This window comes from Chelon labrosus (assembly GCF_963514085.1).
Source record: "Chelon labrosus genome assembly, chromosome: 17".
Classification (NCBI taxonomy): domain Eukaryota; kingdom Metazoa; phylum Chordata; class Actinopteri; order Mugiliformes; family Mugilidae; genus Chelon; species Chelon labrosus.
Window position 1 is genome coordinate 21,038,385 of NC_140350.1, and position 26,662 is coordinate 21,065,046.

The window sequence follows — 26,662 nt, forward strand, 5'->3', positions numbered from 1 at the left end:
GTGAACAGAAACGTTTTATCTTCAAAACATAAAAGATACAGATACAAAAAGTGTTTCAAAAACTATTACAGTAATATAACAAGAAAGTAGATGTAAAAAAAAACACCAAATACGTATTTCTGTAAGTAAGAAGGCAGCAGAGGAACAGGTATGCAATATAGGTACATACTTCTACTGCTAATAAACTTTATTTCAGGAGTATAATTTATGCATTAACAACATTATGTTTAATAAATACACTAGAACAGGATATAATTAAATGGAAAACGACAGGATAAGATATAATCAACAGTCACTGTTCAGGAGAAAGCGAATTTAAAATCTTGCATCAGTCATAGTACTTCCGCATAATACACTCTGTGAACATCTATTCACTAAACCCCTACCTGTCTGTATTTTATCAGTACCATACTTGACGATTGTACTTCACCACAACACACAATGCAACACCCAGTGTACACATTTGATGTAAGCAGGCAAAATTTGTCCAAGCAACGTACGGACACAAACCATACGATTCATTTTCATTATTAATAATTATTAAATAGTTATTTAAAAAATAAACAGGATTTTAAAATAATCAGCAGAAACTAATTGTTGTCTGTCGTTGCACTGTTCATTACATGTCAATAGGTGGCAGTAATGCTCCTGCAAAAGCTGGTTTGCCAGCCACCGGCAAATCCAACCACGAAGAAGAAAGGCCTAAAATCTCTATGGCAACGACAACTATCCATTAGCCGTGTTTTGTGTTTGACTGTTAACGCTTGTTAGCTCGCTTCATAAACATTATAAACATTTTTTTCGTTTTATTTTCTATCGTTTTTTTTTATTGACTACATTTGCAAACGCTACGAGCGTCTAACTACCCCATTGCAAGTGGAAAAAAGGGGGAAAAAGGGGGGTGATAGCTAACACCAACCTATTAGCCTTTTGTAAATGCCGCCCTGGTAAATAAATATTCATGGCAGACTGTTGGAACACAGATACCGGAGAAGCTGTGTATCGGTCCAGGGATGCTGTCAAAAACCTGAGAGTAAAGTAAGTAGCTAATGGTAACGTATACATTAGTTTAGCTCCCGTCAAATGTGTTAGCGTTACTCAGATTCGTAGGGGTTGTATTGTTGCTTTATTGTCGCTTTATTCTGCTTCTACTAGCGTCAAGCCACGTTATTTCAAAGCTGTATCAATTTGTTTTTCCTGCTTTTAGGGTGCGCATAGAGAGGGTGACCTCCACAGCAGCCCTCTCTCAGCACCTCCAGCAGCAGGTCCTGTCCCAGCAAGACAGAGGGGCCATTGAAATGGAGACTCTCACATCACAAAACCAGACAGGTAAGATTATCTCTGATAGTGATGCTGTGTGATCCTTTCACAAACGTGCCAAGATTTATTAACTGTTGGGTAGGTTAAGCTAGACATTTAGCACAAAAACAATGTATGTCTTGACTGAGTCACAGTCTGTTCGAACCGGTGTCTGCCGGCGTCTTTTGAGAATTCAAAATGCAAGTCTCCCCTTTGATGTGACTTTGCATAAAAGTTGGAAGTGATTGTCCATATACAGAAGCCCCCTTTTTCAGCTAAAAAACACACACCTGCCTCTCATAAATATATGTACTGTTGCATAATCTTATCTAAAACAAAGCAACTGGAGTTTTCTTCGATGAGTGGTGAAAAGTCTTCTTAAAAACTCAAGCAAGTCCATTTGACTTTGTTTTAGATATACCATGACCTGGATGATGGAGAATCTTCACATACATATCATTATCTTTATTTCTTAGCTCACAGTATATCATCAAACACCAGGACAGGAACGAAGAATGTAACAGAGATTATGTTTAGCTTGCATTTGAATATTTCCTCAACGCATACTTTAATAACTTGACTTTTATGTTATTCTGCCACCAGGTGATAATGATGAGGAGCTGGTGGTGGGCTGGCAGGAGAAACTGTTCAGTCAGGTACAATTTTAAATGTTTAGTACTCTCGTCCCTTAGCAGGAGTCAAAGATTTAAAACATTTTTGCCATTAATAATTGACTCTAAAATTTACTTGACGGAAATTAGTTTGCCCTTTGTATGAACCTCTCCTCCTCCTCTTCCTCCTCCTCCTCCACCATTGTCTTTCTCTGTCTGTGGCTCCAGTATGAGATGGAGCTGTTCCAGAACGAGGCGGCGTGTCAGACCCCTCTGGACCGTCAGTACCACACGGAGGTCAAGGCCCTCAACAGGGGCAAGGGTCGACGTAACAACAGGATTTTCACGTACACTGATCATGACCGCTACACCAACTGTCTCCCTTTCCACCAACTGGTAAGTTGTGCTGCGTTCTTCAGTTTCAACTTTGTCATCGTACTGCACAATTAAATAGTTAAACAAATAATTGTTGTATCTGAAATACTAATAAATGAATATGTTAATAAATATATCTATCTATAAATCAAGAAGCGTCTGTGTGTCTGTCTGTGGCACGCATATCTCGCGAACCGTTGGCCCGATTGATTTGAAACTGGGCAGGTGTCTCGCTACGGGCACGAAGATGTGCACTGCTAAGTTTGACGTTGTTTGGATAAGAAATGAAAAAATATATCGGTAAAATAGATTTTCTCCGCTCTAATATTTCCACTAATCCTCATACACAGCACCTGTAGGCTCCCACTATAGGAATACATACTTCCGACGGGCACTGCACTAGTTTAAATAATACAAAGTTAAGAGTAGATTCAGAAAAGGTTACTGTGTTTATCGAAATGTGTGTGTCTCCTTGTCATGAAGGCTTACTACCTTGTTAGCCTGTGACTGACTGATGTTGTACATAGACCACAACGTGTGGCAGCAAAGGCACAGGTTTTTAAAAGTTAAAGGCTTCGGCTGGTGGTGTTCAATATTTTTTTTTACTGCCAAGAAACGTCCTGAATTAATTAATACTTTATTTGTTTTTCCTGCTCCCTGTGAAAATGTTATAATAGTTATACTTTGTTTGCCACCTTGGTCTTAACACTTACATTAATTTCTGTCAAAATGAATGTAAAACTGTAACTGTGTTCGTAAGTTGTGTTTTATTGTTGGTCTTTGAAGCAGCACGCCACTGACTTACTGACCACAACCAAATCCAGCCCCACCTTCTTGGCTGAAAGGATGGCCCACGTGAGACACAGACGTCAAGACAGACGCACCATGTACGTGAAACACCAGCTAATGTTTTAAAATGAAACTATAACCTTGATTGTCTTTATGTTATTTGCCATTTCTCAAAATGTTTGGAGCCTCATTTGTAAGTAATGTAAAGTTATGGCTGTGGAACATAGAGTTAAGACTAAATTTTCATCTAAACAAGTGTGACATGCATCGTTAACTGATTTAAACAGTCATGTGCTTTAATGGTCTGCCATGTTTTTTGTTTTGTTTTTAGGGATTCTAGTATTCCTAAGACAAAAATCGTCAACTGGGAGCCAACAGAAGAGTTTGTGAAGAACAGTCACGTGGTGAATAATGCCATGCAGGCCATGCACATCATGGGAGACCTGGGCCCCAATGGAAGGTAAGACTGTAAACAAACCAGACACATCCATCCTTGTATTACATGTAGTATTTTGATATGTAATATGAACGATTACATATTATTTCAGGCCTTTAGATTTGCACCAGGTATTAACATTCTCATCAACTTTATCTTGCTGACATTATCTTGTATATTTATGTAAATTAGGATGGAACTGTATGTCTTTTCGGTAAATATCCTGCGTCAGTATACTTTGTGCTTTTCAGAGGAAGTGTTCATCTGTAGCTACTTGATAGGTTGATGTATTGCCAGGTTACACTGGCAGCATCTGATAACAGAGATTTAACCTGTGATTGTCCTCTCTATGTGTTTTTTATTTCCCAGGCTGGGTCAAAAAGAGAACGAGTGTTTGCTGGTAACCATAAAAACAGATGGCAATGGAACGATCGTCGCAAAACCTGATTTCAACAAGGGCAAAGAGCCCTACAGGCAAGATCACAACAGCACCGGGCACACAGTGTCTTTCTCTTTTTAATTTTAACAAAATTAACTTAAAATAAAACACACAGACAAACAGACAAACCTTGGTTATAGTGTCATATCAACATCCTTTAATGTTGAATGTGTTTATGTATAACCTGAATAAAAATGATTAGCAGCTAAAGGTTTTCCAGTTTTGTCCGTTAAAACCAAATTGACCGTTACTGCTAGTTTACACTAGTAATCATGTTAAAGCCAGTGTGATGTCCGCGGCGTTTTGCAGGATTGTAATGGAAGGGGAGAAGAGAGAAATCTGGCGTCTCACTGTGGAGAACGTGTCCACAACCATGAAACCGGACGACAAGGACAGGGAGCAGAACATGTACAAAGATGTGAGTTCGTCTTCGTCTCTGCTTCTTCAGGACCAGATATTTATAATATGCACTCTTCATGTTTCAGATGACACGGAGAGAGACATGAACACGTTAACTTTTCTCTGTTTCTAGCTGTATGTAAGGCACAAGGACTACCTCAATAGCCTCGTTGGACAGGACTTTGAAATGGTAATTTAATTGTTTCCCAGAGCTCTTTGTTACACATTCAGATTTCTTGTTTTGTCCGACCTACAGTCAAAACAAAATCTCTCTCCTCTAGCCTCCTGCTGGTATTCTGCGCTACCTGATGAATGGAGAGATAGGTGAGTAGGAAGGTTGAGCTGCTTGTTACAGATTCCCTTTGCAATTAAAAATGTTTAGCATTTAAGTGACCTTCTTCTTCTTCTTCTTCTTCTCCTCTCCATCAGTCTCAGCTGAAGGCTTTGAATATGATAATTTATACATCCACTTCTTTATGGAACTGCCCAACAGTAAGTCATATATAGCATATGATACCGTGCTCTGATACCAAATGTATGGATTTGTCACTTTAGCTCATATGTGTTTGTTTAAGATTGGTCCAGCTTGCCGTTCCAGTCTCTGTCAGGGGTTACCCAGACCTGTCGGACCAAAACAGTAGGAAAAGTGTGTATTTAATCCAAAAAAACTGATTAATAGCTTCAGAGCACCTGTGCTTGGTTTCGTTAAACCGTTAATTTTCTCTCTGTCAACAGGAAAACGTAGCTTTCTTCAGCCACCCGTTCAGCTTTGAGGCTTTTTACATGACTGAAAAAGAGAGTGAGGGTCAGTATCGGCCTTTTAATGCCATGTTTAAGTTATTTAAAAGATTAGACTGATTTATTATTTTTTTCTTTATTTCAGAATCAATTCCTCAGTGGCCAGTGGTGTACTTCAAGGTTCTTTCTCTGGACTCCTGGCAGCGCTATCGAACTGAAGGCTACGGCTACCTGCTCTTTCCTGCCATGCCGGGTATGCTGTGTGTACTTAAATGCAGAGGATTTAAATTAGGGCCGCAATAAACATTTTTTTTCTAATTATTTAGAAAGGATTAAAGGATTTTTTTCTGCTTAATCAGTGATAGGTTTTTTTTTCATGTCAGGAAATAGTGGAACAGGTCTGATTATGATTTCTCTGAATTGAAGATTATGTAGGATTTTGGATATTTACTGTCAGAATACATTGTTGGGATTATTTCTATTAACTAACCACCATGTTTCGTCTGTGTATATGCCAGGTAAACATACAGTGACCTGTCACACGTGGAGACCCCTTCAGACCGGGACAGTCTCCGCACTGAGACGCTTCTTTATCGGCGGTTCCCCGGAGCTCGAAGACCACAGCTACGTCAGGATACCAGGGACCTTCAAGGTGGGCTCACAACTCCGCGGACACTTTCTGGAGTCTTCATACATTTTAAATATTGTGAATGCTCAGTATTTATTTACATGTTAAGTGTGTATTTTAATACTTCCACATATGGTTTCAGGGGGAGAGGCTGAGTCGCTTCGGCTTTTGCACTGAAGCGTCCGGAAGCGTCACTTTTAATCTGCACTGCATTCAACAAGCCAAGTAAGTACAAGGTGGATTCAACTGTGTCTTATTATGCATGCCCTGAAGGCAAAAACATAACACTACGTTTCTTTGATTTATTCAACAAATTTAAGTAATTTATTTGGTTAGAAATGCATTATTCAAGTGAATTGTTCAACTTAACTTGTAGACAGAGTCATGTCCAACATTTAAGATCACGTTCCTGACAGACTCTTTGTCTATACTCTGGCTCACTGGGCTTGCTGCTTATGTGGAAGAAATTAATTAAATATTAAATGTCAAACGGGTTTTATTACACCATCACTGTAAAGAGAAGGTGTCAGTGTAGATGCTGAAATTACAAACTGCTCTTGTGCGAAATATTTCACTCAAGTTTTAATTTCCTTTTTCAGCGTGGTTTAAAGTGTCCATGCTGTTGTTTCAGGGCCTTCGTTGATGCTGCCGTGATGAAGAAGAGGAGACAGAAAGTTTTTGATCAACTGGGAGGATTTAGTCAGCAAGGAGCTGTCTGCACCATCCTGGGTAAAGAAACTCAGAACTGACAGAGAAATACGGTGAACCATATTGTGTTAGACCTGTTTTGTGAGAAATGACGAGACAAACAAGCAAATACTTGTCATTATCTATTAATAACTTGTTTTTAGTTTTTACTGTACTGTTACGCTTTTCTATTACACAGTGCTTAGTAGTATTTTTTTCTCCCTCAGAGGCCTTCCAGAGGGCCAGGAAAAAGATGCAAGACGCCAGAGAAAGTCTTCCAAAAGACCTCATCACCACCACTTCCCAACTCCAAATCGAGTCTTCTACATAGGTCTGACAACTGCTGAAAGAAGAAAACAATGTTTTAATAATACTTTGTTTTATGTATATACAGCTAACATGCTTGAAGCTGGGCAGATTGATAATTTAAGTAGGTGGTAGCTAATACGAGGTAATGCCAGCATAAGTATGTTTTTACCTGGCAATGCATTCTTTGTGAAGTTACTATAGATTTGACATTAGAAAGTGAAGATTGTAAATTCAGGTGTAACAGAAAGTTTATTTTTACTTACTCTGACTTTTTGAAATATAGTTTTTATATTCTCCATTGGTTATTTTAAATACAACAATCATATGTGCTGTAATACAAAAGTTTTATACTCTACCTTTGTGTATTTTTTTTTTCTCTTTTTGCTTATAGCCTGTACATGCGCCATACATGCAGTATATTTGGTACATGATAGCTGAGGGTCATCCAGATATTTCTATCTCGTTCTCAGTAAATGTGACAGCAAGAAGGATTTCATTTAATTCAATTCAATTCAATTTTATTTATATAGCGTCAATAACAATACAAATCGTCTCAAGACGCTTTACAAAAACCCGGCCTGAAACCCCCAGAGCAAGCCTGAAGGCAACGGTGGCAAGGAAAAACTCCCTTTTAACAGGAAGAAACCTCGAGCAGAACCCAGCTCATATGGAGGGACCCATCTGCCTAAGGCCAGCCGGGTACAGACAGAAGAAAGAGAGAAGAGAACAGCAAAGAGAGAAGAGAAGAGAACAGCAAGATAAACATACATCTGTCATAGATACACATATCTGACTAAAGTGTACATGTGGAATCTTATGATACAAACTGATGATGTTACATGACAGTTTGAAAATGTAAGAGGAATCATAGGCAGGTTGGAGAATTGTTCATTCAGGTAGGAGTGGATAACTGCAGGATTCCATGAAGACTGGGCAGGCTGATGAGACCACGACAACAGATGTAGTATAGAGCTCCACAGGAAACACACCACTCCAGGCCAGAGATACTCACAAGAAGAGGGGGGAAGGGGGGGAAGGGAGGGGGAAGGGGGGTGGGACACACACAGCAGTAAACATTCTACATAGTAATAGCACAGAATTGTATGACTAGTAGTATATAGGAAATTAGAGGGCAAGAGCTCTGTGCCAGAGAAAAGAAAGTGGAGGATGCGAGAGAGGAGAGAGAAGAAAGAAGGAGGACATGTGTTTGGTGCATCGTCCCCCAGCAGCCTAGGCCTATAGCAGCATAACAAGCTATGACAAGCTATGTGATTTCTATTATGTGACCATTCAGAGCAACTGCATACTAAAACAATGAGCTGATAAACACTTTAAATCATGCTTTCAACAGCGCTTTTTTATAGCCCAGGATTGAACAGCTACAACGTGCTACTTACCGTAGTCCGTACCACATTTTGTCTGCACAAAATGCACTTTAATTTGGGCAAGTATGTCTGTCTATTTATCATTTCAGTATTTTGTAATCATTTATAACACAAATGCATGTGAAAACATTTAATATGTGACTTTCTGCGCCGTAGTCAGCCTCTTTAATCTTTGCCACTTGAGAGATTGACCTTCAGTGAAGCATGGACTTTGCTCTGTGCAGTGAATACTTATGTATTCCATTCCAGTAGGAAATATTGTACATTCCTCTGACAGCTGGAGTTAGCTGTTTCTTTACAGATTCAGATTTTACATACACTATATTACCAAAAGTATTCGCTCACCCATTCAAATGATCAGAATCAGGTGTTCTAATCACTTGGCCTGGCCCCAGGTGTATAAATTCAAGCACTCAGGCATGCAGACTGTGAAACAAGACATTTGTGAAAGAATGGGCCGCTCTCAGGAGCTCAGTGAATTCCAGCGTGGAACTGTCATAGGATGCCACTTGTGCAACAAATCCAGTCGTGAAATTTCCTCGCTCCTAAATATTCCACAGTCAACTGTCAGCTCTATTATAACAAAATGGAAGCGTTTGGGAAAAACAGCAACTCAGCCACGAAGTGGTAGGCCACGTAAAGTGACGGAGAGGGGTCAGCGGATGCTGAAGCGCATAGTGCAAAGAGGTCGCCGACTTTCTGCACAGTCAATTGCTACAGAGCTACAAACTTCATGTGACCTTCAGATTAGCCCAAGTACAGTACGCAGAGAGCTTCATGGAATGGGTTTCCATGGCCGAGCAGCTGCAGCCAAGCCACACATCACCAAGTGCAATGCAAGGCGTCGGATGCAATGGTGTAAAGCACGCCGCCACTGGCCTCTAGAGCAGTGGAGACGCGTTCTCTGGAGTGATGAATCACGCTTTACCATCTGGCAATCTGATGGACGAGTCTGGGTTTGGAGGTTGCCAGGAGAACGGTACATTTCAGATTGCATTGTGCCAACTGTGAAATTTGGTGGAGGAGGAATTATGGTATGGGGTTGTTTTTCAGGAGCTGGGCTTGGCCCCTTAGTTCCAGTGAAAGGAACATTGAATGCTTCAGGATACCAAAACATTTTGGACAATTCCATGCTCCCAACCTTGTGGGAACAGTTTGGAGCGGGCCCCTTCCTCTTCCAACATGACTGTGCACCAGTGCACAAAGCAAGGTCCATAAAGACGTGGATGACAGAGTCTGGTGTGGATGAACTTGACTGGCCTGCACAGAGTCCTGACCTGAACCCGATAGAACACCTTTGGGATGAATTAGAGCGGAGACTGAGAGCCAGGCCTTCTCGACCAACATCAGTGTGTGACCTCACCAATGCGCTTTTGGAAGAATGGTCAAAAATTCCTATAAACACTCTCCTCAACCTTGTGGACAGTCTTCCCAGAAGAGTTGAAGCTGTAATAGCTGCAAAAGGTGGACCGACATCATATTGAATTCTATGAGTTAGGAATGGGATGGCACTTCAGTTCATAGAATGAGTAAAGGCAGGTGAGCGAATACTTTTGGTAATATAGTGTATATGAAAACACACTCATGTTGTTATAAATTGCTCCGCCGAACAATAGTAGTAATAGTAGTTATAACATTTTGGACTATTTCAGTACTGTAATGCATCAGTAATAATAGTCTAATAATATAAATCAGTAGCTACAGGATGTACTATTATCCCACAATGAAAACTGCAGTTCACTGTGATGTGTACATGTATTTTTATGATACAAATACTGACACTGATTACTGATTGATTCTCTACTTTCCACTTCCATGTGGCATCAGTGGGCTCCAAGCACTCGTGGTGCGTTTGTAACGGTAGGAAATTGTGACTTAACAACCAGTCACGCCCGATTTTAGTTGTATATAAATGTAAATACCAATTTTAGTTTACTTTGAAGAGGTTAATTTCTAATTCTGCACCTTAATGACAAATAAACTAATCGATCAATTTACTTAGAGTCGATTAAATGAAGTTTAACGTTGCTACTGACTTTGCTGTTTTTCGTTTGTGCGCGTATTTGTGCGCATATGTAATGTATTCCTTACTACAGGAAACATCAAATATGACAAAGGGGCGTATAAAGCACAAAAATGCCGAATTCGTTTTTTTTTTTTTTTTTTTTTACAGCACATCCTGATGTGCAATACTTCCTCAGAATCTCCAATGAAGAGGGAAGTTGTCCAATTTCCCACGACTTTGAACGCGCCATCGCAATCCCGATTTCTCCATCTTCCTCCAACCAGGCAAAGGACCAACCTGCGCATTCCTCCCAGTGGAATATTTTCACCGCTAACATACACTCCAACAAGGTATCTGAATTATTTTAAATCTATAACGTTATTGTGCTTTTTTTTTGGGAGAGGGGGGTTTGATTTCGTGTCGATTGGTTTGCTTTTGGGCACATCGGCGTCTCGCTTACGTTAACGTTGCTCCTGTCAGCGAGCTGCAAGTGAAACTGGGCCGCTGGTCACTTTTTCAGATTTAACATGATGCTTTAATGAAAAAAAATAAAAATATATGCAATACCCGACTGGAAGCCAGTTGTTGTACCAAATGAATCCCCACAGCCGATCAAGGGTTGTAGCCTTCGGTTTGTTAGCTGTGGAGTGTCTGTTTGAGGTAGCTGATGCGGTTAGCATGTGGCTAACGCTAGCAAAGTCTAACTGCTCCGGTTAATTTGATTTTGGAGAGAGGCCAAACCGTTGTAGCACACAAATATAAACGGTTTTAAACGCCACGGTTAATATAGACTTTAACATAATTAACAATAAAGTGCATTGAACTGGCAGTTGGTTGCTAAAATAAACGTTGACGCCGCCTAACTGTTAAACGTTAGCTACTTTTACTTAACGTTGGTATTTATCGCAAGCTAGCTAGCGTCTGATCAAATAAAATAAAAAATAATTCCCACATTTATTGCCTGTGTTGAATTGTGTTGGTAATTTCAACCTAATTATGACATTTAATTAGATATCCGAAAGAACGTGGAGTCTTGAACATTACACCTACGTGTTTTTTTTTTTGTTTTTTTTTGAAGCTGTCACCTCAAAACAGTCATTTACACTGACTGGCCACTTCATTAGGTACACTAGTGGAAAATACATGCATTCTAATATAATATAATATAATATAATATAATGGTCCTGCACTGAATCTCAGCTTAATGAAGGTTATGGTACTGTGTTTTCATTTTGAAGGCTGTAGCTATTGAATTGTGTTGTACCTAGACCTGTTCCTGTTATTTTGACAACCCCCATTCTAGTCAGTGGCTATAATAACAGAAACACTTTTTAATTCAGCTGCACCACAAACGACTTAAATCACCACCCCCCCCTTTCTTTCTGGTGCTGTTTTAATCAAATCAAAGCCCAAAGATAAGGTTTAGTGCAGGACTGTCCTGTTATAATGCATTTGTATTTCACTGGTGTACCTAATAAAAAGGGGCCACAGCTGGTGTTTCTCTTCATTTCACTTGGTGGTCTGGTCTTAGAAGTGATCCCCTGGTATCATAAACCAAACTAATAATACGCCATCATACTGCTAGATTCATCTCCGCACAAAATGTTTCCTGTGCTCTTCGGTCTGGTGTCGATGTGCTTTATTCCACTCTCTCTAGCTGGCATTTTGACGTAGCGTATGGTAGTTTTGAGCTTATGTGCTTCCTCTCTGACTTCTGAGTGATTGTGTGGCATTCACAGGAACACCGGCCGGACAGTTGCACTAAACAAAACCAGGAGCGAACCAACCAAAAGCACAAATCTAAAATAAACTGACCTTGTCAAAGAAAACATTAAGTGAGAGTCCCTCTTATGACTGGATTTAATTTCTTTATGTTGCTCATGTTACTGATGTCCAACACACTTCCCTTCACACTTCTGAAGGATAGACTAAAAACACTAGGAAGGTTCTCTCAGTTTTCATCTAAGCAACTTATAATATTCTGTGGTCAGTGTAACGCCACGCCAGCTGGAAGATCAGGGCGAAGGGAAGAGTAAAACCCAATCAGTCCTGGATTAAGAAATTAACTTTATGTGTGTTTTTTTTCCCTTTACGCAGACTTGAAGGACCACAATCATGACGGACTCCAAATATTTCACGACAAACAAAAAAGGTGAGAAAGTTCCTCCTCTGTCGTTTTCACCTTAAGCAATGGTTCCTTTCATTTGTGCAGGTTGAAGGTTGGAAAAGATTATTATTACTGAAACTGTGATTCATCTTCCAGGGGAGATCTTTGAACTGAAGGCAGAGCTGAACAATGAGAAGAAGGAGAAGAGAAAAGAGGCAGTAAAGAAGGTCATTGCTGCTATGACTGTTGGCAAGGATGTCAGGTACACTAGACGGTTTTAACCCTGGCGTAAACCAGACACTTCTGTAGTCGTATCAAGAGGCTGTGGTGTGTCCAGCAGATCAGTTAGCTGTGTTATGTGTTTAGCATATAACTTTCTAACCCTTAGCTAGAATTTTTCAGCCCTTCTCCAGTGCACACGGCACAGGAAGTAGACAAAAAATAAAATAGAAAGGTGAAATCCAAGGAGCCACTGCAGATTAAGTTAATGAGTTAAGGAATTCGACAATGGTAATCACCAGAGTGGCCTTCACACAGATACCGGGAACAAATCAGGAAATTGTTGTACAAAAATTAGGACTTTTGTCTGAAGGCTGAGCTTTTCTGAGTGTAAGATGAAAGCAAAATATTTGAAGCCTCTTGCTACGATCTCTGACCTCTTGCTTTGCTATCAGTTCTTTATTCCCAGATGTGGTCAACTGCATGCAGACTGACAACCTGGAGCTGAAGAAGTTGGTCTACCTGTACTTAATGAACTACGCCAAGAGCCAGCCCGACATGGCCATCATGGCTGTCAACAGCTTTGTCAAGGCAAGGCCCTGATTAGTTTATGTGATGACACTACTAAAATCATGAATTTTAAGGACAGAGAATTGAACATACCCCAGTAAAAAATGTACTTGTTCTGCCCTCCAGGACTGTGAGGACCCCAACCCTCTGATCCGGGCTCTGGCCGTCCGCACCATGGGCTGCATCCGGGTGGACAAGATCACAGAGTACCTGTGTGAGCCGCTGAGGAAGTGCCTGAAGGACGAGGACCCGTACGTGAGGAAGACGGCAGCCGTCTGTGTTGCTAAGCTTCACGACATCAATGCCCAGATGGTGGAGGACCAGGGCTTCCTGGACTCCCTGAGAGATCTCATTGCTGACTCAAATCCAATGGTAGGTGTCCGTAGCCTTGACTTATTTTATCCATGACAAGAAAGACATTATTGTTAAATCAAACCCACTTACTTGGATGCAGAATGCTCCTTGAATCCGTAAAGATGTGTTGATTTACAGAGAAGTTGCTGATGAAATCCGAATCGTGTAATTAGCTCCACCTCTGTCTTTCAGGTTGTGGCCAACGCCGTCGCTGCCCTGTCAGAGATCAGCGAGTCTCACCCCAACAGCAACCTGCTGGACCTCAATCCTCAGAACATCAACAAGCTGCTGACGGCTCTCAACGAGTGCACGGAGTGGGGACAGATCTTCATCCTGGACTGCTTGTCCAACTACAACCCAAAGGACGAGCGTGAGGCTCAAAGGTAAGATGAAATGATTTAAAACGCAGCGTGAATTTGTGCCGTTAACGAAGAGTGATCGAGATCTGCGTAAGAGCAGACGCAAAACCCCAGCTCATACCTGATTTATTTACTTCTCGTCTCAAAGCATCTGTGAGCGCGTCACTCCCCGGCTCTCTCACGCCAACTCAGCGGTGGTGCTGTCAGCCGTCAAGGTGCTGATGAAGTTCTTAGAGCTGCTGCCCAAGGACTCTGACTACTACAACACTTTGCTGAAGAAGTTATCCCCGCCCTTGGTCACCTTGCTTTCTGGAGAGCCAGAGGTCCAGTATGTGGCTCTGAGGAACATCAACCTCATTGTGCAGAAAAGGTGTGTAACTGCAAAGAGCAAACTTCATATTGCTCCTACTAAAGTATTTTAAACATTGTGGCATTTGAATTAAATCACAGTGAATAAACAGCTGGTAGTGGCTCCTTTCAAAGCATTTAAATAGAAATGTTTATATTTAGAGCAATCAATATTCAGCACAGTCTCAGCAGATTCCTCCAGGTCTTGTTCCTTTGGGTTCAGGTTCTACGGTCTAATGTGTTACGTGCCGATTCTGTTTAGGCCCGAGATCCTGAAGCAGGAGATCAAGGTGTTCTTCGTCAAGTACAACGATCCCATCTATGTGAAACTGGAGAAACTGGACATCATGATCCGCTTGGCTTCTCAGGCCAACATCGCCCAGGTACCTGAAACCTAACGCCACCGCATGGGAACTTTTTATGATGAGCAGTTTCCTGTTTTTAACAATCTACAGTGATAAACAAACTTTTGATTTGTGCACGACTGGAGGGAGTGAGATATGTTGAATATCAGGGCGAGCAAACAAGTATAAGATTTGAGCATTTCTTTATAAATAGATTACGTTTTCCGTGTTCTAAATCATTTTGTCACCTGCAGGTTTTGGCTGAGCTGAAGGAATACGCCACGGAGGTAGATGTCGACTTTGTGCGCAAGGCTGTACGTGCCATCGGACGCTGTGCCATCAAAGTGGAGGTGATAAATGCCGTCTTTATTTATCTCTACGCTGAAGAGTTCTCATGAGCATTTCAGCACAAGAGTGTAGTACCACAGAATTGCCCTGTGGGAATGTAATAATGCAGGAGGCTCAGTACCAAATGATTAGTGATTAGAATTTGTATATGATTTCATGAAGAGATGCTCTAATCCTCCTGAGAGACTATGGGATTCATGGATCAGGTTTGTCAGGTCGTGGCTGGCGGCACCAGTGTAGAACAGCTGAACAGATTATTTTGTTATGTTCTGAGTTATCGTGACCTTTTCCTCCCACATTGACATTGTGCTTCTGTCATGTTCCTCTACAGCAATCGGCTGAGCGCTGCGTCAGCACCCTGCTGGACCTGATCCAGACTAAGGTCAACTATGTGGTTCAGGAAGCTATCGTGGTCATCAGGGACATCTTCCGCAAGTACCCTAACAAGTACGTTTGTCACTGAGCTCCTGAGAAAGACAAGCAAGTATTTAGTCCTTGATGTGAATTTTCATTGCGAGTGTACTCCAGCCAGGTCATTTATCAGGGGATCTGACTAGCAATCGTATATATTCTGACCTCTACATCCTTCTACTGTTAAATATACTTTATTTTGTGTGGTGTCATTCTGACCACACTGAATTGCTGGTGTTCTTCAGGTATGAAAGCATCATTGCCACGCTGTGTGAGAATCTGGACTCTCTGGACGAGCCTGACGCTCGAGCCGCCATGATCTGGATTGTTGGCGAGTACGCCGAGAGGATCGACAACGCCGACGAGTTGCTGGAGAGCTTCCTCGAGGGCTTCCATGATGAGAGCACCCAGGTGGGGTCACAAAAAGGACACAAGAACATTTATTCTCGTTAAACCTGAGGCTGTCTATAGCTTAAATCATGCTCATTTAGATGGCTAGATCTCTCACAGCGATGACGAGGGGTTGGACTCTGCACCCTGGAAATGACGACCATATCGTGACAGCTTGTGCTTTGATTTGCAGGTCCAGCTCACTCTGCTGACTGCCATTGTGAAGCTGTTCCTTAAGAAGCCATCAGAGACCCAGGAGCTGGTGCAGCAGGTCCTCAGCTTGGCCACTCAGGTGAGTGCCATCTTTTTCCTTAGCTCACATAAACACACACTGCATTTATTTCATTTAAGTGGGACCCCTTTTACCTGCCATAATAACTCATCCATCTGAGGTCTTCAAGATCTCTTTCCTACTCTGAATCAATATGATTTAAAGCACACGTGTCCACCTCTTCTCCTGCAGGACTCTGACAACCCTGACCTGCGTGACAGAGGATACATTTACTGGCGCCTGCTGTCCACTGACCCCGTGACTGCCAAAGAGGTGGTGCTGTCCGAGAAGCCCCTGATCTCAGAGGAGACCGACCTGATCGAGCCCACCTTACTGGACGAGCTCATCTGCCACATCGGCTCCCTGGCCTCCGTCTACCACAAACCCCCCAGCGCCTTTGTGGAGGGGAGCCACGGGATCCACCGGAAACACCTCCCCGTTCAGCACAGCAGGTCGGACACACTAACCCTCCGTGCGCGTCACGATACACCCAAATTACTTTTACCGCATCCTCTCGCAACTTCCCGTTAAGTCTGATATTTTCCATGCAGGACGTTTTGAGCTTTTTTTAAAACGCCTCTCTCTTTCTCCTCTGACAGCATCGATACAGGCGAGAGCCCGGTGAGCAGCGGGGCGGCACCCGACATGGAGCAGCATGTGATCCCCATCCAGGGCGACCTGCTGGGAGACTTGCTCAACCTGGACCTGGGCCCTCCGGTCAATGTGCCCCAGGTCTCCTCCATGCAGATGGGGGCGGTGGACCTTCTGGGAGGAGGCCTGGACAGTTTGGTGAGCTTGAAGTTAACGACTTATTTATTCTGCTGTACCGCTGCTGAAGATGGAATCGGCTTTTGTTCTTCCTTGTATTTGCACCAATGGGAGTGTTTTACCTTGAATAGTATTTTTATCAATAATTTGATTACAGCTGAAAGTCAGAAAACTATTCACTGACAGACTAATATAGTAGATTTTATGTTACTGTTGAATATAACTAAAGTCCATTCCACAGTGGTTCCTTTATTCATGTAAGTATGCTTGAAAATTCATTTAAGTAATAGTTTTGTACCTTTTCTGTATAAAATATTAACAAATATATCGAAAAATGCTTTAAAATATCTTAAACCATGAATGACGTTTGTTCACAAACCTAAATATCTTTCCTGTGTTACTGGACGTGCCTCCCAAGCTGCTGGAATATCTGGACCTCTTCACACTCTTCTTCTGGCAGATTAATTGTCTAACATACCATGCAGAGCACAGCGAGGGCTGCTCATGATGGGTTGCGGTTGCTAAGGAAGTCTCTGTCTCTGTCTGTGTTTCTGTGTTTGGTCTTGTCTGTGACGTTTGGACGCTGTCTTTTTTTTTTTTTTTTTGGGCGGGGGGGCCCCCTCTTCCTCTCTCCTGTAGCTGGGGGGAGACCTGGGCGGAGGTGTTGGGGGAAGTCCAGCAGTAAGTCAAGCCCTTCTGTTTGGCCCGCCTGCTTGTCTGCATGCTGCATGCTTCCAGAATTTAACCCACCACACACACACACGGTTAGATAGCTACACACACGCGTTTTGGATGTTTTAGCCCATTTTCTGGCTCGGATATGGCAGCCCAACATTTTCATTGGCGCCCATCTTGGTGTGGGGAGGCCACACATGAACCTGAAACAGGATAAGTTTCTGTAGGTGGCTGACAGATTTCTCCTTGATTCAAAATAATCTTTTTTTACACCAGCCAACAGTCATTTAAGCTGTTGGTATGTGTCTAGTTCCCACTTTTACTTCCCATGTTAAGCCTTTTGTTGCGTCTACCTGTTTTAACTATTTCAGCTTGGCTCTAGACTCATCATATTATCCGATGACCCCTTCAAATTTGCTAATTTGCTTCTAGTTTTAATCTGGAAAACCGTCGTCCATAGATAATAGGGACAATATGACTTTTATTTAAGTTAATTAATGGGCTAAAACATCCCAAACCGCAGCTATAGTGCTATAAATTAACCTCAAATTTGGTCTTTGTCATCTTTTCTCTGGTTTTGGCTAGTCACAGTCTTGATATTGTTGAATTCTTGTTTTCCTCTAATCACTTTTATTAATCATTTCTTTCTTTGGCATGCTTCTCAGTGTGATTTATTATTTTTTTTTTGTAGGTTTATAGTAAACCTGTGTAGTTGTCTGTGATGCCTCTTAAAAGTGCCGTTGCTCAGATATATATATATATATATACGTGTGTGCGCGTGTGTTTGCTTTAGGTGGGACAGAACTTCATCCCGTCATCCGTCCCCAGTACTTTCGCTCCGTCGCCTACACCTGCGCCTCCGGCCGTCAGCAGCGGCCTCAACGACTTGTTTGAGCTTTCCACAGGCATGGCCGTCACCACTGGCGGATACGTTGCGCCGAAGGCAGTAAGTTTACTCGTTGTTAAGCCCGAAAAACACCCTCCTTCCCGCTGAAAGGAGTGAACGCGCATGCACACGAATGAAGTGATTTTGACAGCCGAGTGAAAATGATGACGTAAATGGAGCCGCAGAAACGAGAGGTGTTTGATTTGATCTTTTAAAATTAATAAAAATACATGTTCCCTATTGGTTCATGAATTTCTTAGCAGATCTATGTGGCCTTGTTGTTTCAGGTGTTATTCAGGAGATAAAATACAGTGGCCACTTTCAAGGTGCTAAAGCAGTTCAGCTATTCTGTAACATGGTGTGTTGCTGAATGGTGCTGCTATTTTTTAAACCATCTGACAGGTGCATTTTTCTCTCAGACAGCCTTGAAATATTTCACACAGGATGACTCATTTAAATCAACAAGAGGTGGTGCACCTGAAAACATTCACAGCCTTCTGTAGAAATGTGAGATTATCCAGCATAAATTAGAGAACTGATTACACTGTTTTTGTGTTTTTATTTTACAGGTGTGGCTGCCTGCCGTGAAAGCCAAGGGACTGGAGATCTCTGGAACCTTCTCCCGCCGTCAGGGCCACATGTACATGGACATGACCTTCACCAACAAGGCCCTGCAACACATGACCGACTTCGCTGTCCAGTTCAACAAGAACAGGTCGGTGAGGTCGCTCGGAGGAGTCGGCGTTTTAGTTTTAGCGAGGTGCAGCCCGCTAATGTTTGATTCGTTTTATTTCCTCCTTGCAGTTTTGGGATGATCCCCACTAGTCCTCTGCCCATTCACACTCCACTGATGCCCAGTCAGAGCATTGAGATCTCTTTACCTATTAACACCATTGGGCCAGTCATGAAGATGGACCCGCTCAACAATCTGCAGGTACAGACGTACTCACTCGACACACCTTTAAGCAGCACATACAGCATTTACACAACGCTGTCAGTCAGCCTCCAACTGAGCACGTTGTATGGAGATAGTCAGTGGAAGAAAGCTGCTTAACATCTGCTCAGAACCAGTAATTTCTTCCATTTAGTACAGTTCTTTCTAGGGATGCACGATAACTTTAAAAAAAAAAAACGATACCGATAACCGATAACTTTCCGCTTCCAAAGGCCGATGCCGATACCGATAACATATGTACCAATGGGTACAAGTCCAGGTGTCTTCTTTCCGGCTAGCTTGCTACCTTCTTTAGCCGCGCTGGCGTCCTCATACGCCTTCAAAACCCCGTCGAATCGATGGCTACGTTTAAAATGACTTTTCATGTTCGAGGTATTAAAGCTGTTGCTGAATTTTTCCACCTCGTGGCACTTTCTTTAAACATTTATTACAAACAGCCAGAGAAACGTCATCCTCGGAAACTTTGAAAAAGTCCCACACCGCCACCGCCGCCACCGCCATGTTGTTTGTTTACAAACGTATGCACGTTGTGCTGCATTCAAGTGGTGACGGAAGTTCCCTGTTCCCGGTTTTAGAGTCATTTTTCCGACCTTTTATGTTTCTGTGGTTTATGTGTAACATCCTGGGTAATGGCAGCTACTACCAAAATCATGACCGAGTTGACGAGTTGTTTTCCGACATGAGGGAGTATTTTAATGATTTTTTTTCCCAGCCAGAATGTTGTTTTTCCGATTATACCGATGCCACTTGAACGCAGCATTCACTTCAGGCTGTTCAGCCACAGGAACCTGTACTCGTCGGCTTGATATGGCAGTTGTTAACGGTTAAATCTTTTAGCGTGTGTTAGCTCTTAGAATGAAGAAGGATTAAAAGCTTTGGGAAGCTGCTAGCAGTAACGCAATAGGTACGTTTAGTAGAGACGCAGGCAAGCTCAAATAAACATGAGAATAAGTAGTTTTATTGTCATTATCCGGTGAGAAACAACGAAATACAGTTTGGCAGCAATAAAAATAGAAACTATAGCACCATAAAGATAAAAATAGAAACTATAGCAGCTATACACAATAAAATGTGACTGGTTTTCTTTTGGAGCCAGCCCGTGTAGATGTCTTTAAGTGGGGTTAGACTTAGCCGCCCTCACCACTCGCTGCAGGTCCTTCCTGTTTTCCTCTGTGCAGCTCTCAGGATGCTCTCTATAGCTGACCTGTAGAAATCTGTCAGGAGGCGCTGGGGGAGGTGAACGTACCGTAGCATCCTAAGGGAGTAGAGTCTTTGTCGTGCTTTGCTCACCTGGTGGGAGATGTGTGAAGCCCAGGTGAGATCAGCAGAGATGTGGACACACAGATATCAGTCCTACAACGGTGGTGTCGTAAGCAAACTTGACAATTGTGTTGGTGGCACAGTCATGGGTGAATAGTGAGTAGAGAAGAGGGCCGAGGACACAGCCCTGTGGAGTGCCGGTGTTGAGGATGAGGGTGGATGATGTTATGTCCCCCATCCTGACGTTCTAGGAAGTCCAGAATCCAGCATTATCCACATTATCCACATTAGTATTAACAAATATTAACACTCCTTCATTAGCCAGAACACTTAACATTTAGGTAGCTGATGTTTAATTCACATTTTTACACGTACATTTCTCTTACTGCAGCTGTTTAACCCAAGAGATTTAATCTTAATCCCTCGTTCTGTTTTGTTTACAGGTGGCCGTAAAGAACAGCATTGATGTTTTCTACTTCAGCGTACTCATCCCTCTCAACATATTCTTTGTTGAGGATGGAAAAATGGGTATGTTAATAAAATATAATCTACAGTGTGTCGTAAATGTTTATTGAGTCGTCTGAAATGGTCGATAGAATATACTTCATAGTTTCGTACGATCAACTGAACACCTAATAGTGAAGTTTAATAACTACAGATTATTAATGTCAGCATCTAAATGAAAGTATTAAAGATTAAAAGTCAAGATGTGTAACTGAAACTTTATTATTCGGGAAGAACTTCTACTACAGCACGGTTGCTATGTGAAAAAACTGTCTATTTTATTGCGTCCATGAATTTTAATATCGCACACGGTGATAAGGTTGTTTGTTTTTCCCTCTACAGAGCGACAGGTGTTCCTGGCTACCTGGAAAGACATCCCCAATGAGAATGAGCTGCAGTACCAGATAAAGGAGTGTCATCTAAATGCAGGTTGGTGGATTTGTTAGTCAGCGTAAACGGCTTAAACAACAAAAGAGTGAAGCTGATCTGGTTGTTTTCCTGCCTCATTCACATTATTTGAATCAAGTCACGTCTGTTCCCACAACATGTTTCTCCTTACACCTCCTTACAAGACCTTACACTTCTCTCTTTGTGTTTTTTTTTCTTTCTCCATCCACATGCTCATCTCTGGACAATCCTTCTTTTTACCTGACTTCCTTTAAGAAGTTGCCAGCTACTGTGCTGCTGTCACGCTGGCAGCAGGATAGCTTACAGTTAGAACAGCTGGTCAGACAAACTTCATTAATATCCTCATAGAGCTTGTTTGCGTTTTTCTAGTAGTAGCGTTGCGTTAGTTTGTGCCCACGTTAGTTCTAGTGTCACCAGTGAATACAGCCTCCTGTGTGTGTTTGTGTGTGTGTGTGTGTGTGTGTTTCCTGTGGCGTCTCTTCTCTCGGTACTTCGATGATAGCACCAGGTGGCGAGGTGCACTCACAACTTGGTTCTGGTCTTGCAGACACAGTGTCAGGGAAGCTGCAGAACAACAACATCTACACCATCGCCAAAAGAAACGTAGAAGGCCAGGACATGCTCTACCAGTCCCTGAAGCTGACCAACGGCATCTGGATCCTGGCCGAGCTCCGCATTCAGCCTGGCAACCCCAACTACACGGTATAATGTCCAAACTGTTTGTGACAAGCTTTTACTGTTTGCAGCTTTGTGTGTGGAACCATGCCCATATACCCATACAGTGTGTGTTTTTTCGGATAGAAGGGGACAGAAAATCTAACTCTGAGAGGGATTTCATGGTTTTAAAAGGTCGACCATTAACTATTGATATAAAAACTATAAAATCTAAAAGCTTTAAAGGTTGTTACGTCTCCTTAGATGTTTTAAAGGCTATAAACACAACAATCAAAATAAATGATGCCAGAGTTTGTGTGGTGAAGAAAAGAAAAATGCTTTATTAACCACGCAACACTACTAATACAAAAACACAACTGTGGAGGAGTGTGAGACAGTGTGGTTGTGCCAAATAATCATAGAAACATACAACAAAACTAGGCCAATACTGAGGCTACAACTGAAACAAACTACAAACAAATAACCTGTCTCTGTTATCTATAAATAGAGTTTAACAAAAATAAATACAAAAGTGGCACCAACCCTAAAACCTAGTGTGTAAATACAAGGAAGTACTACATGAATGAGAAAATGTATAGAGTACTCCAAACTTACTCACTCCACAAACCTATTGTTTTTACCTACGAAGTTTACTAAATGAAGTACTGCACAGAACACGAAACCAACAATGCAGGCAGGCAGAGAATACCGAGCGTCACTGCAGGCGCGGTCCTTTTATAGCAGAACCCGGGGTGATTGGCCAGGTGTGATCCACAGGTGTCCTTAAATGGGTTAAGTTAACCTGAGAGGAGTGAGAAGGAGGAGGGGAAGAGGAGAACAGGAGGGAAAAAACACACATACACAAAGAATTCTGCCCCCTGACCGTGCCAGTCGCGTAACGAAGGTCGACAAAGGTAATGACAACGAGTCTCGTTAGGAGTTTAGCGGGAGGAGACCCCAGACTTTGCTGGACGGATAAAACATCTCATCTGTTTAATACGAGTCTTGGGTTTCGATAAGTTTACTGTACGTTAGCGTCTCCAAGCGTTCTTTAATTTTGTCCCACCAACGCTCCAAAACCCAAACATTTTTACTTCATATTGATTTTAAAACAGCGAAAAGCAGCACATCTCCACATAGAAGAGAGATAGATCCAGTTATTTCAGATATTAGAGGAAACGTGGGATGTAAGATTCATGTTAAAATTGTAAATGGACTCCATTTGTATTGCACTTTAATTCCTTATTCAGAATTATAGCTTTGCTCCAGGACACTTTGACACTAGGATGGGATTTAACTAACAGTTTTTAGACGACAGACTCCTACTTCTCTTTCTGACCTGCAACCAATATTCATATTGCCTCACGTAATTACTTAAATGGTTTGTTGTCAATGCGTTTCTCAATTTTTGTGCCGATGAAGACAAAGTCAGCCCTGTTGTTTTCTCCCGTTTTCTCCCACATCCGGGTGATCAACACTTTCTAGACAGTTAAGTTTTCACTCTATGTATGACTGAGTGCGTCTTCTCTCTCCTTCCACAGCTGTCTCTCAAGTGTCGGGCCCCTGAGGTGTCCCAGTACGTCTACCAGATGTACGACTCAGTGCTGAAGAACTGATCTGCTCCACTTGGCAAATCCTGCTTCACCCTGACAGCAAACCACAGTGTTTTATCATTTCACTGCCAAAACAAGAGAATCCAAATGCTAAACGATAAAAAATATTAAATAATCCGGACGGGGCGGTAATTAACGGTGTCGTGATCACATTTTAAACACACGTGTTTCCCTTGTTTTGGCAGCTGAAAGCTTCACTCGACTCCACGTTTAGATTTTTACCTCCCAGAGAAAACTCCATTCCATCCTTAACTTAGTGTCTTAATGTTGTTCAGATGTGACCGATGATAAAACTGTCCTCTCCAGTTTCCATGAAGCCATTGGTTTATTTTATTTAATTTTATTTTGTACTCAACGTGGCTCGCACCTGTTTCGGTTCTGATTTATTTTTGATACCGTCGTTGCTTCCGCTGTACCTTCAGAGTAATTCCAGTGATTGATGTTTGGCGTTGATGTGAAGACGCGGGTGTCTTCTCGGATTTAATGGGATCATTTAAAATTTAGATTCAAACAAAACTTTTTAGAGAAAATGCAGACCAGAGGTGGCGAGTAAGAGCTTGAGTAACTCCAGTCTGCTCTGTTTTCCTCTTGTCATTTGAGGTTTATGTAAAATTGGCTGCGTTTATGGTTCACGTGACAAAAAAAGAAGAAGCATCTGTTCCCGTTAACAGGCATTATTATCACATGCTGTCTTTATTAACACTTCATCTCAGCTACTTGGTGTTTTTGGTGATTTAAGGTTCAAATTAAAAAAAAAGCAAATACGTGGGAAACTGTGAATTTTAAAAGTTAAATAAACTTTTAGGCTGTACGTGCAGCAGGAGAGACGTTTGAGAAGCTTCTCATCGGGCAGGCGCCACATTTGCGAATTCAAATTCTTGTCTGATGTCGCCATTGTACTCAACCGCTTTTACGACCACTACATAAACCGCCACAGCTGTTGATTCTGTGTCATCTCACCAGTGCCACTCCCTTTTCAAGAATCTATTCCACGTGTCGCCCTTTAGCCCCGTTCACTGCAACCACATACACGGCTTAGTACACCTGTAACGGCATTCCTATTTATTGTGCATCTACCTCTGTGTGTTTCCTTTTGTTGCAGTCGCTTCTTCTTCAGTGCTGTGCTTTAAAAAAATCACACTTTCTTTGAACGCCAGTGTTGTTTTTGTTGTTTTTTTTCTCATGTAATCTTCATGCCAGTCCAAATTTGTGGCAGGTCAGCCAAACCAAACTCACAGGACCAAGCATTCGCGGCAAAATTTAACGCCAAGCTTATGTTTTAACGCTCCTCCAGTGTCATTATAGCCTCCAGAAGTTGGCGTAGTGTGTGTGTGTGTGTGCAATGTAAGCGTTAGGATGCATACCAAGTTGCAGAGCTGTAGTGTAGTGTCCAGTGATGGTGTAGTTTGTGTAGCTAATGACTTTAAAATGTTTTGTTACTTCCCTGGAAATAAAAATGAAGCACTGCCTTCACGTATTCAACGGTCAGCGCTATATACATTAATGTGCCTGCATGCGCTCGCTGTCATTTTATCCTTTATTCACTCCGCCTGTGGATTTGCTTCAGTTTAACGCGACCCGACGCCTCCGCAGTAGATAGCTCATGTTTTTTCCCCCCAAAGCACTCCCACGAATAGACTCGTCTCCAGGACTGTCGCTAAAAGTACGGAGCGTACGGTGAGATCCGTCATAGCATCTTATGAAATGAAATGTTTCTAGCATCATCGCTGTAACCCTGTTGTAAATGATTTGTTATTGTCATAGTATCACATCTTTATGTCAATAAATTGTCAAACACGTCCTGTGTGGTTTTTACACTGATGGTTTCTGACCACAGATGTACGTAGGTGCATCGTGATACTTGGTCCTCAGTTTGACTCCGGCTCAAAGGAAGAGCTTTTAACACGTGACGGTATAGATTAGTTTCTTTCCATTGCACCTGAGGTAAACTGTTGGAGGTGTGGCATGTAAAAAGCTTGAAAGAAACATAAAAAGTGAAGTTCAAAGACAATCAACAATAGGAAAAAAAGCCATTCTGCCTGTCAAAAACAAATCCTTGGAGTTGAACCAGCGACTTATTTGGTCAAAAACTCCAAATCAGAGGGGTTAATACAGTACTTTACTTATTTCTAAGTTGGTCAGTTGCCAGCTTTTTGCTTTACAATGACCCTTTGACTCAATGACGTCAGGATCACGGCCTCTTTTGAATCTATGCAAAAGACGAACAGCTGTTAGCGAGAAGCTGAGGATGAGAACGGTTGTGGAAATGAGTAGTAGTAGCACCTCGACATATTTTCATATCTGAAAAGAGACACATGCAAAAAAGCTGATTCAAACTTTTTGTTCTCTTTTTGCTGACTAAGTCCTCCTGACTCTGTAACGATGCGACCGGATACCTAATTTCACCACGGGATGAATAAAGTGTCTGTAATCGATAGCTCAGTTGGTAAAGGCTTGATTAGGATTATTCCACTGCACGTTATTGTGTGTTGTGTAATCAAAAGCTGTTTCCTTGGGGCCGGAGCTGAACGTTCATGGTTCGAGGCTTTCATTAATCCTGTAGTTTACACATTTCTAAGTTGGTCAGTACCACCACTAACACCCTTCTGCAGCATGTCGAGACATTTCCAGCCCGAGGCCGACAGACTGAAGGCTGTATCAGTGTCCTCACATATTAAACTCTCATCCACTGAGCCGGAGTCAAAGCAGCATCCTTCATACCTCTACAGCATACCTCTCCTCTAGCAACTGAACTATCAAATTGTGCAGACAGAGCACTCGTGCATTGATGCAGAAACTGATCTGATCTGAAAGACCCAGTCCTCTAGCTGACTTTCTCTGGATGCCTTATTTCACATGCAGTCCAATACAGACCACACAGACGTGGTGCAATTAAAAAGATCTTTCTAAAACTAGTTTTATCTAGTGCTAAAACCAAAGCAGCTGGTCTTGCTTGTGTTTCTTGAAGACAACAACCTGAGGGGTCACTAAGAGCTGCTGAGTCTATTTATGAGCCGCGACCAGTAGCTGAGGCTTTACACCAGCTCCCACTTACCTTAGCTGAAGGGACAGAGCTCATAACGGACACAGAGATACCAACAGAGAATGTCACATTTTA

General features: G+C 42.1%; 2 protein-coding genes across 3 annotated transcripts; both read left to right on the forward strand.

Annotated features, from left to right (window-relative positions):
- Nucleotides 1-640: 640 nt before the first annotated feature.
- Nucleotides 641-6,835, forward strand: mks1 (MKS transition zone complex subunit 1). Its single transcript, XM_084564731.1, has 18 exons — nt 641-1,038; nt 1,208-1,329; nt 1,903-1,955; nt 2,139-2,306; nt 3,072-3,172; nt 3,406-3,534; nt 3,880-3,984; nt 4,259-4,367; nt 4,482-4,538; nt 4,630-4,672; nt 4,778-4,840; nt 4,924-4,994; nt 5,084-5,153; nt 5,232-5,339; nt 5,605-5,738; nt 5,857-5,939; nt 6,346-6,443; nt 6,629-6,835. Exons 1-18 carry the CDS (start codon nt 962-964, stop codon nt 6,730-6,732), a joined length of 1,695 nt encoding a protein of 564 aa, XP_084420857.1. The 5' UTR covers nt 641-961; the 3' UTR covers nt 6,733-6,835.
- A 3,409-nt stretch (nt 6,836-10,244) lies between these two features.
- On the forward strand, nt 10,245-25,343 carry ap2b1 (adaptor related protein complex 2 subunit beta 1). 2 transcript variants are annotated; one of them, XM_084564715.1, is made up of 22 exons: nt 10,245-10,450; nt 12,198-12,252; nt 12,364-12,469; nt 12,882-13,017; nt 13,123-13,368; nt 13,543-13,733; nt 13,858-14,079; nt 14,320-14,440; nt 14,656-14,751; nt 15,081-15,196; nt 15,406-15,571; nt 15,744-15,842; nt 16,014-16,273; nt 16,421-16,610; nt 17,229-17,270; nt 18,058-18,210; nt 18,720-18,865; nt 18,955-19,084; nt 20,809-20,893; nt 21,212-21,298; nt 21,825-21,979; nt 23,473-25,343. In XM_084564715.1, exons 2-22 carry the CDS (start codon nt 12,216-12,218, stop codon nt 23,545-23,547), a joined length of 2,859 nt encoding a protein of 952 aa, XP_084420841.1. In that variant the 5' UTR covers nt 10,245-10,450; nt 12,198-12,215; the 3' UTR covers nt 23,548-25,343. The 2 variants fall into 2 exon arrangements, with proteins under 2 accessions (XP_084420841.1, XP_084420842.1); XM_084564716.1 differs by lacking the exon at nt 17,229-17,270.
- Nucleotides 25,344-26,662: the final 1,319 nt, after the last annotated feature.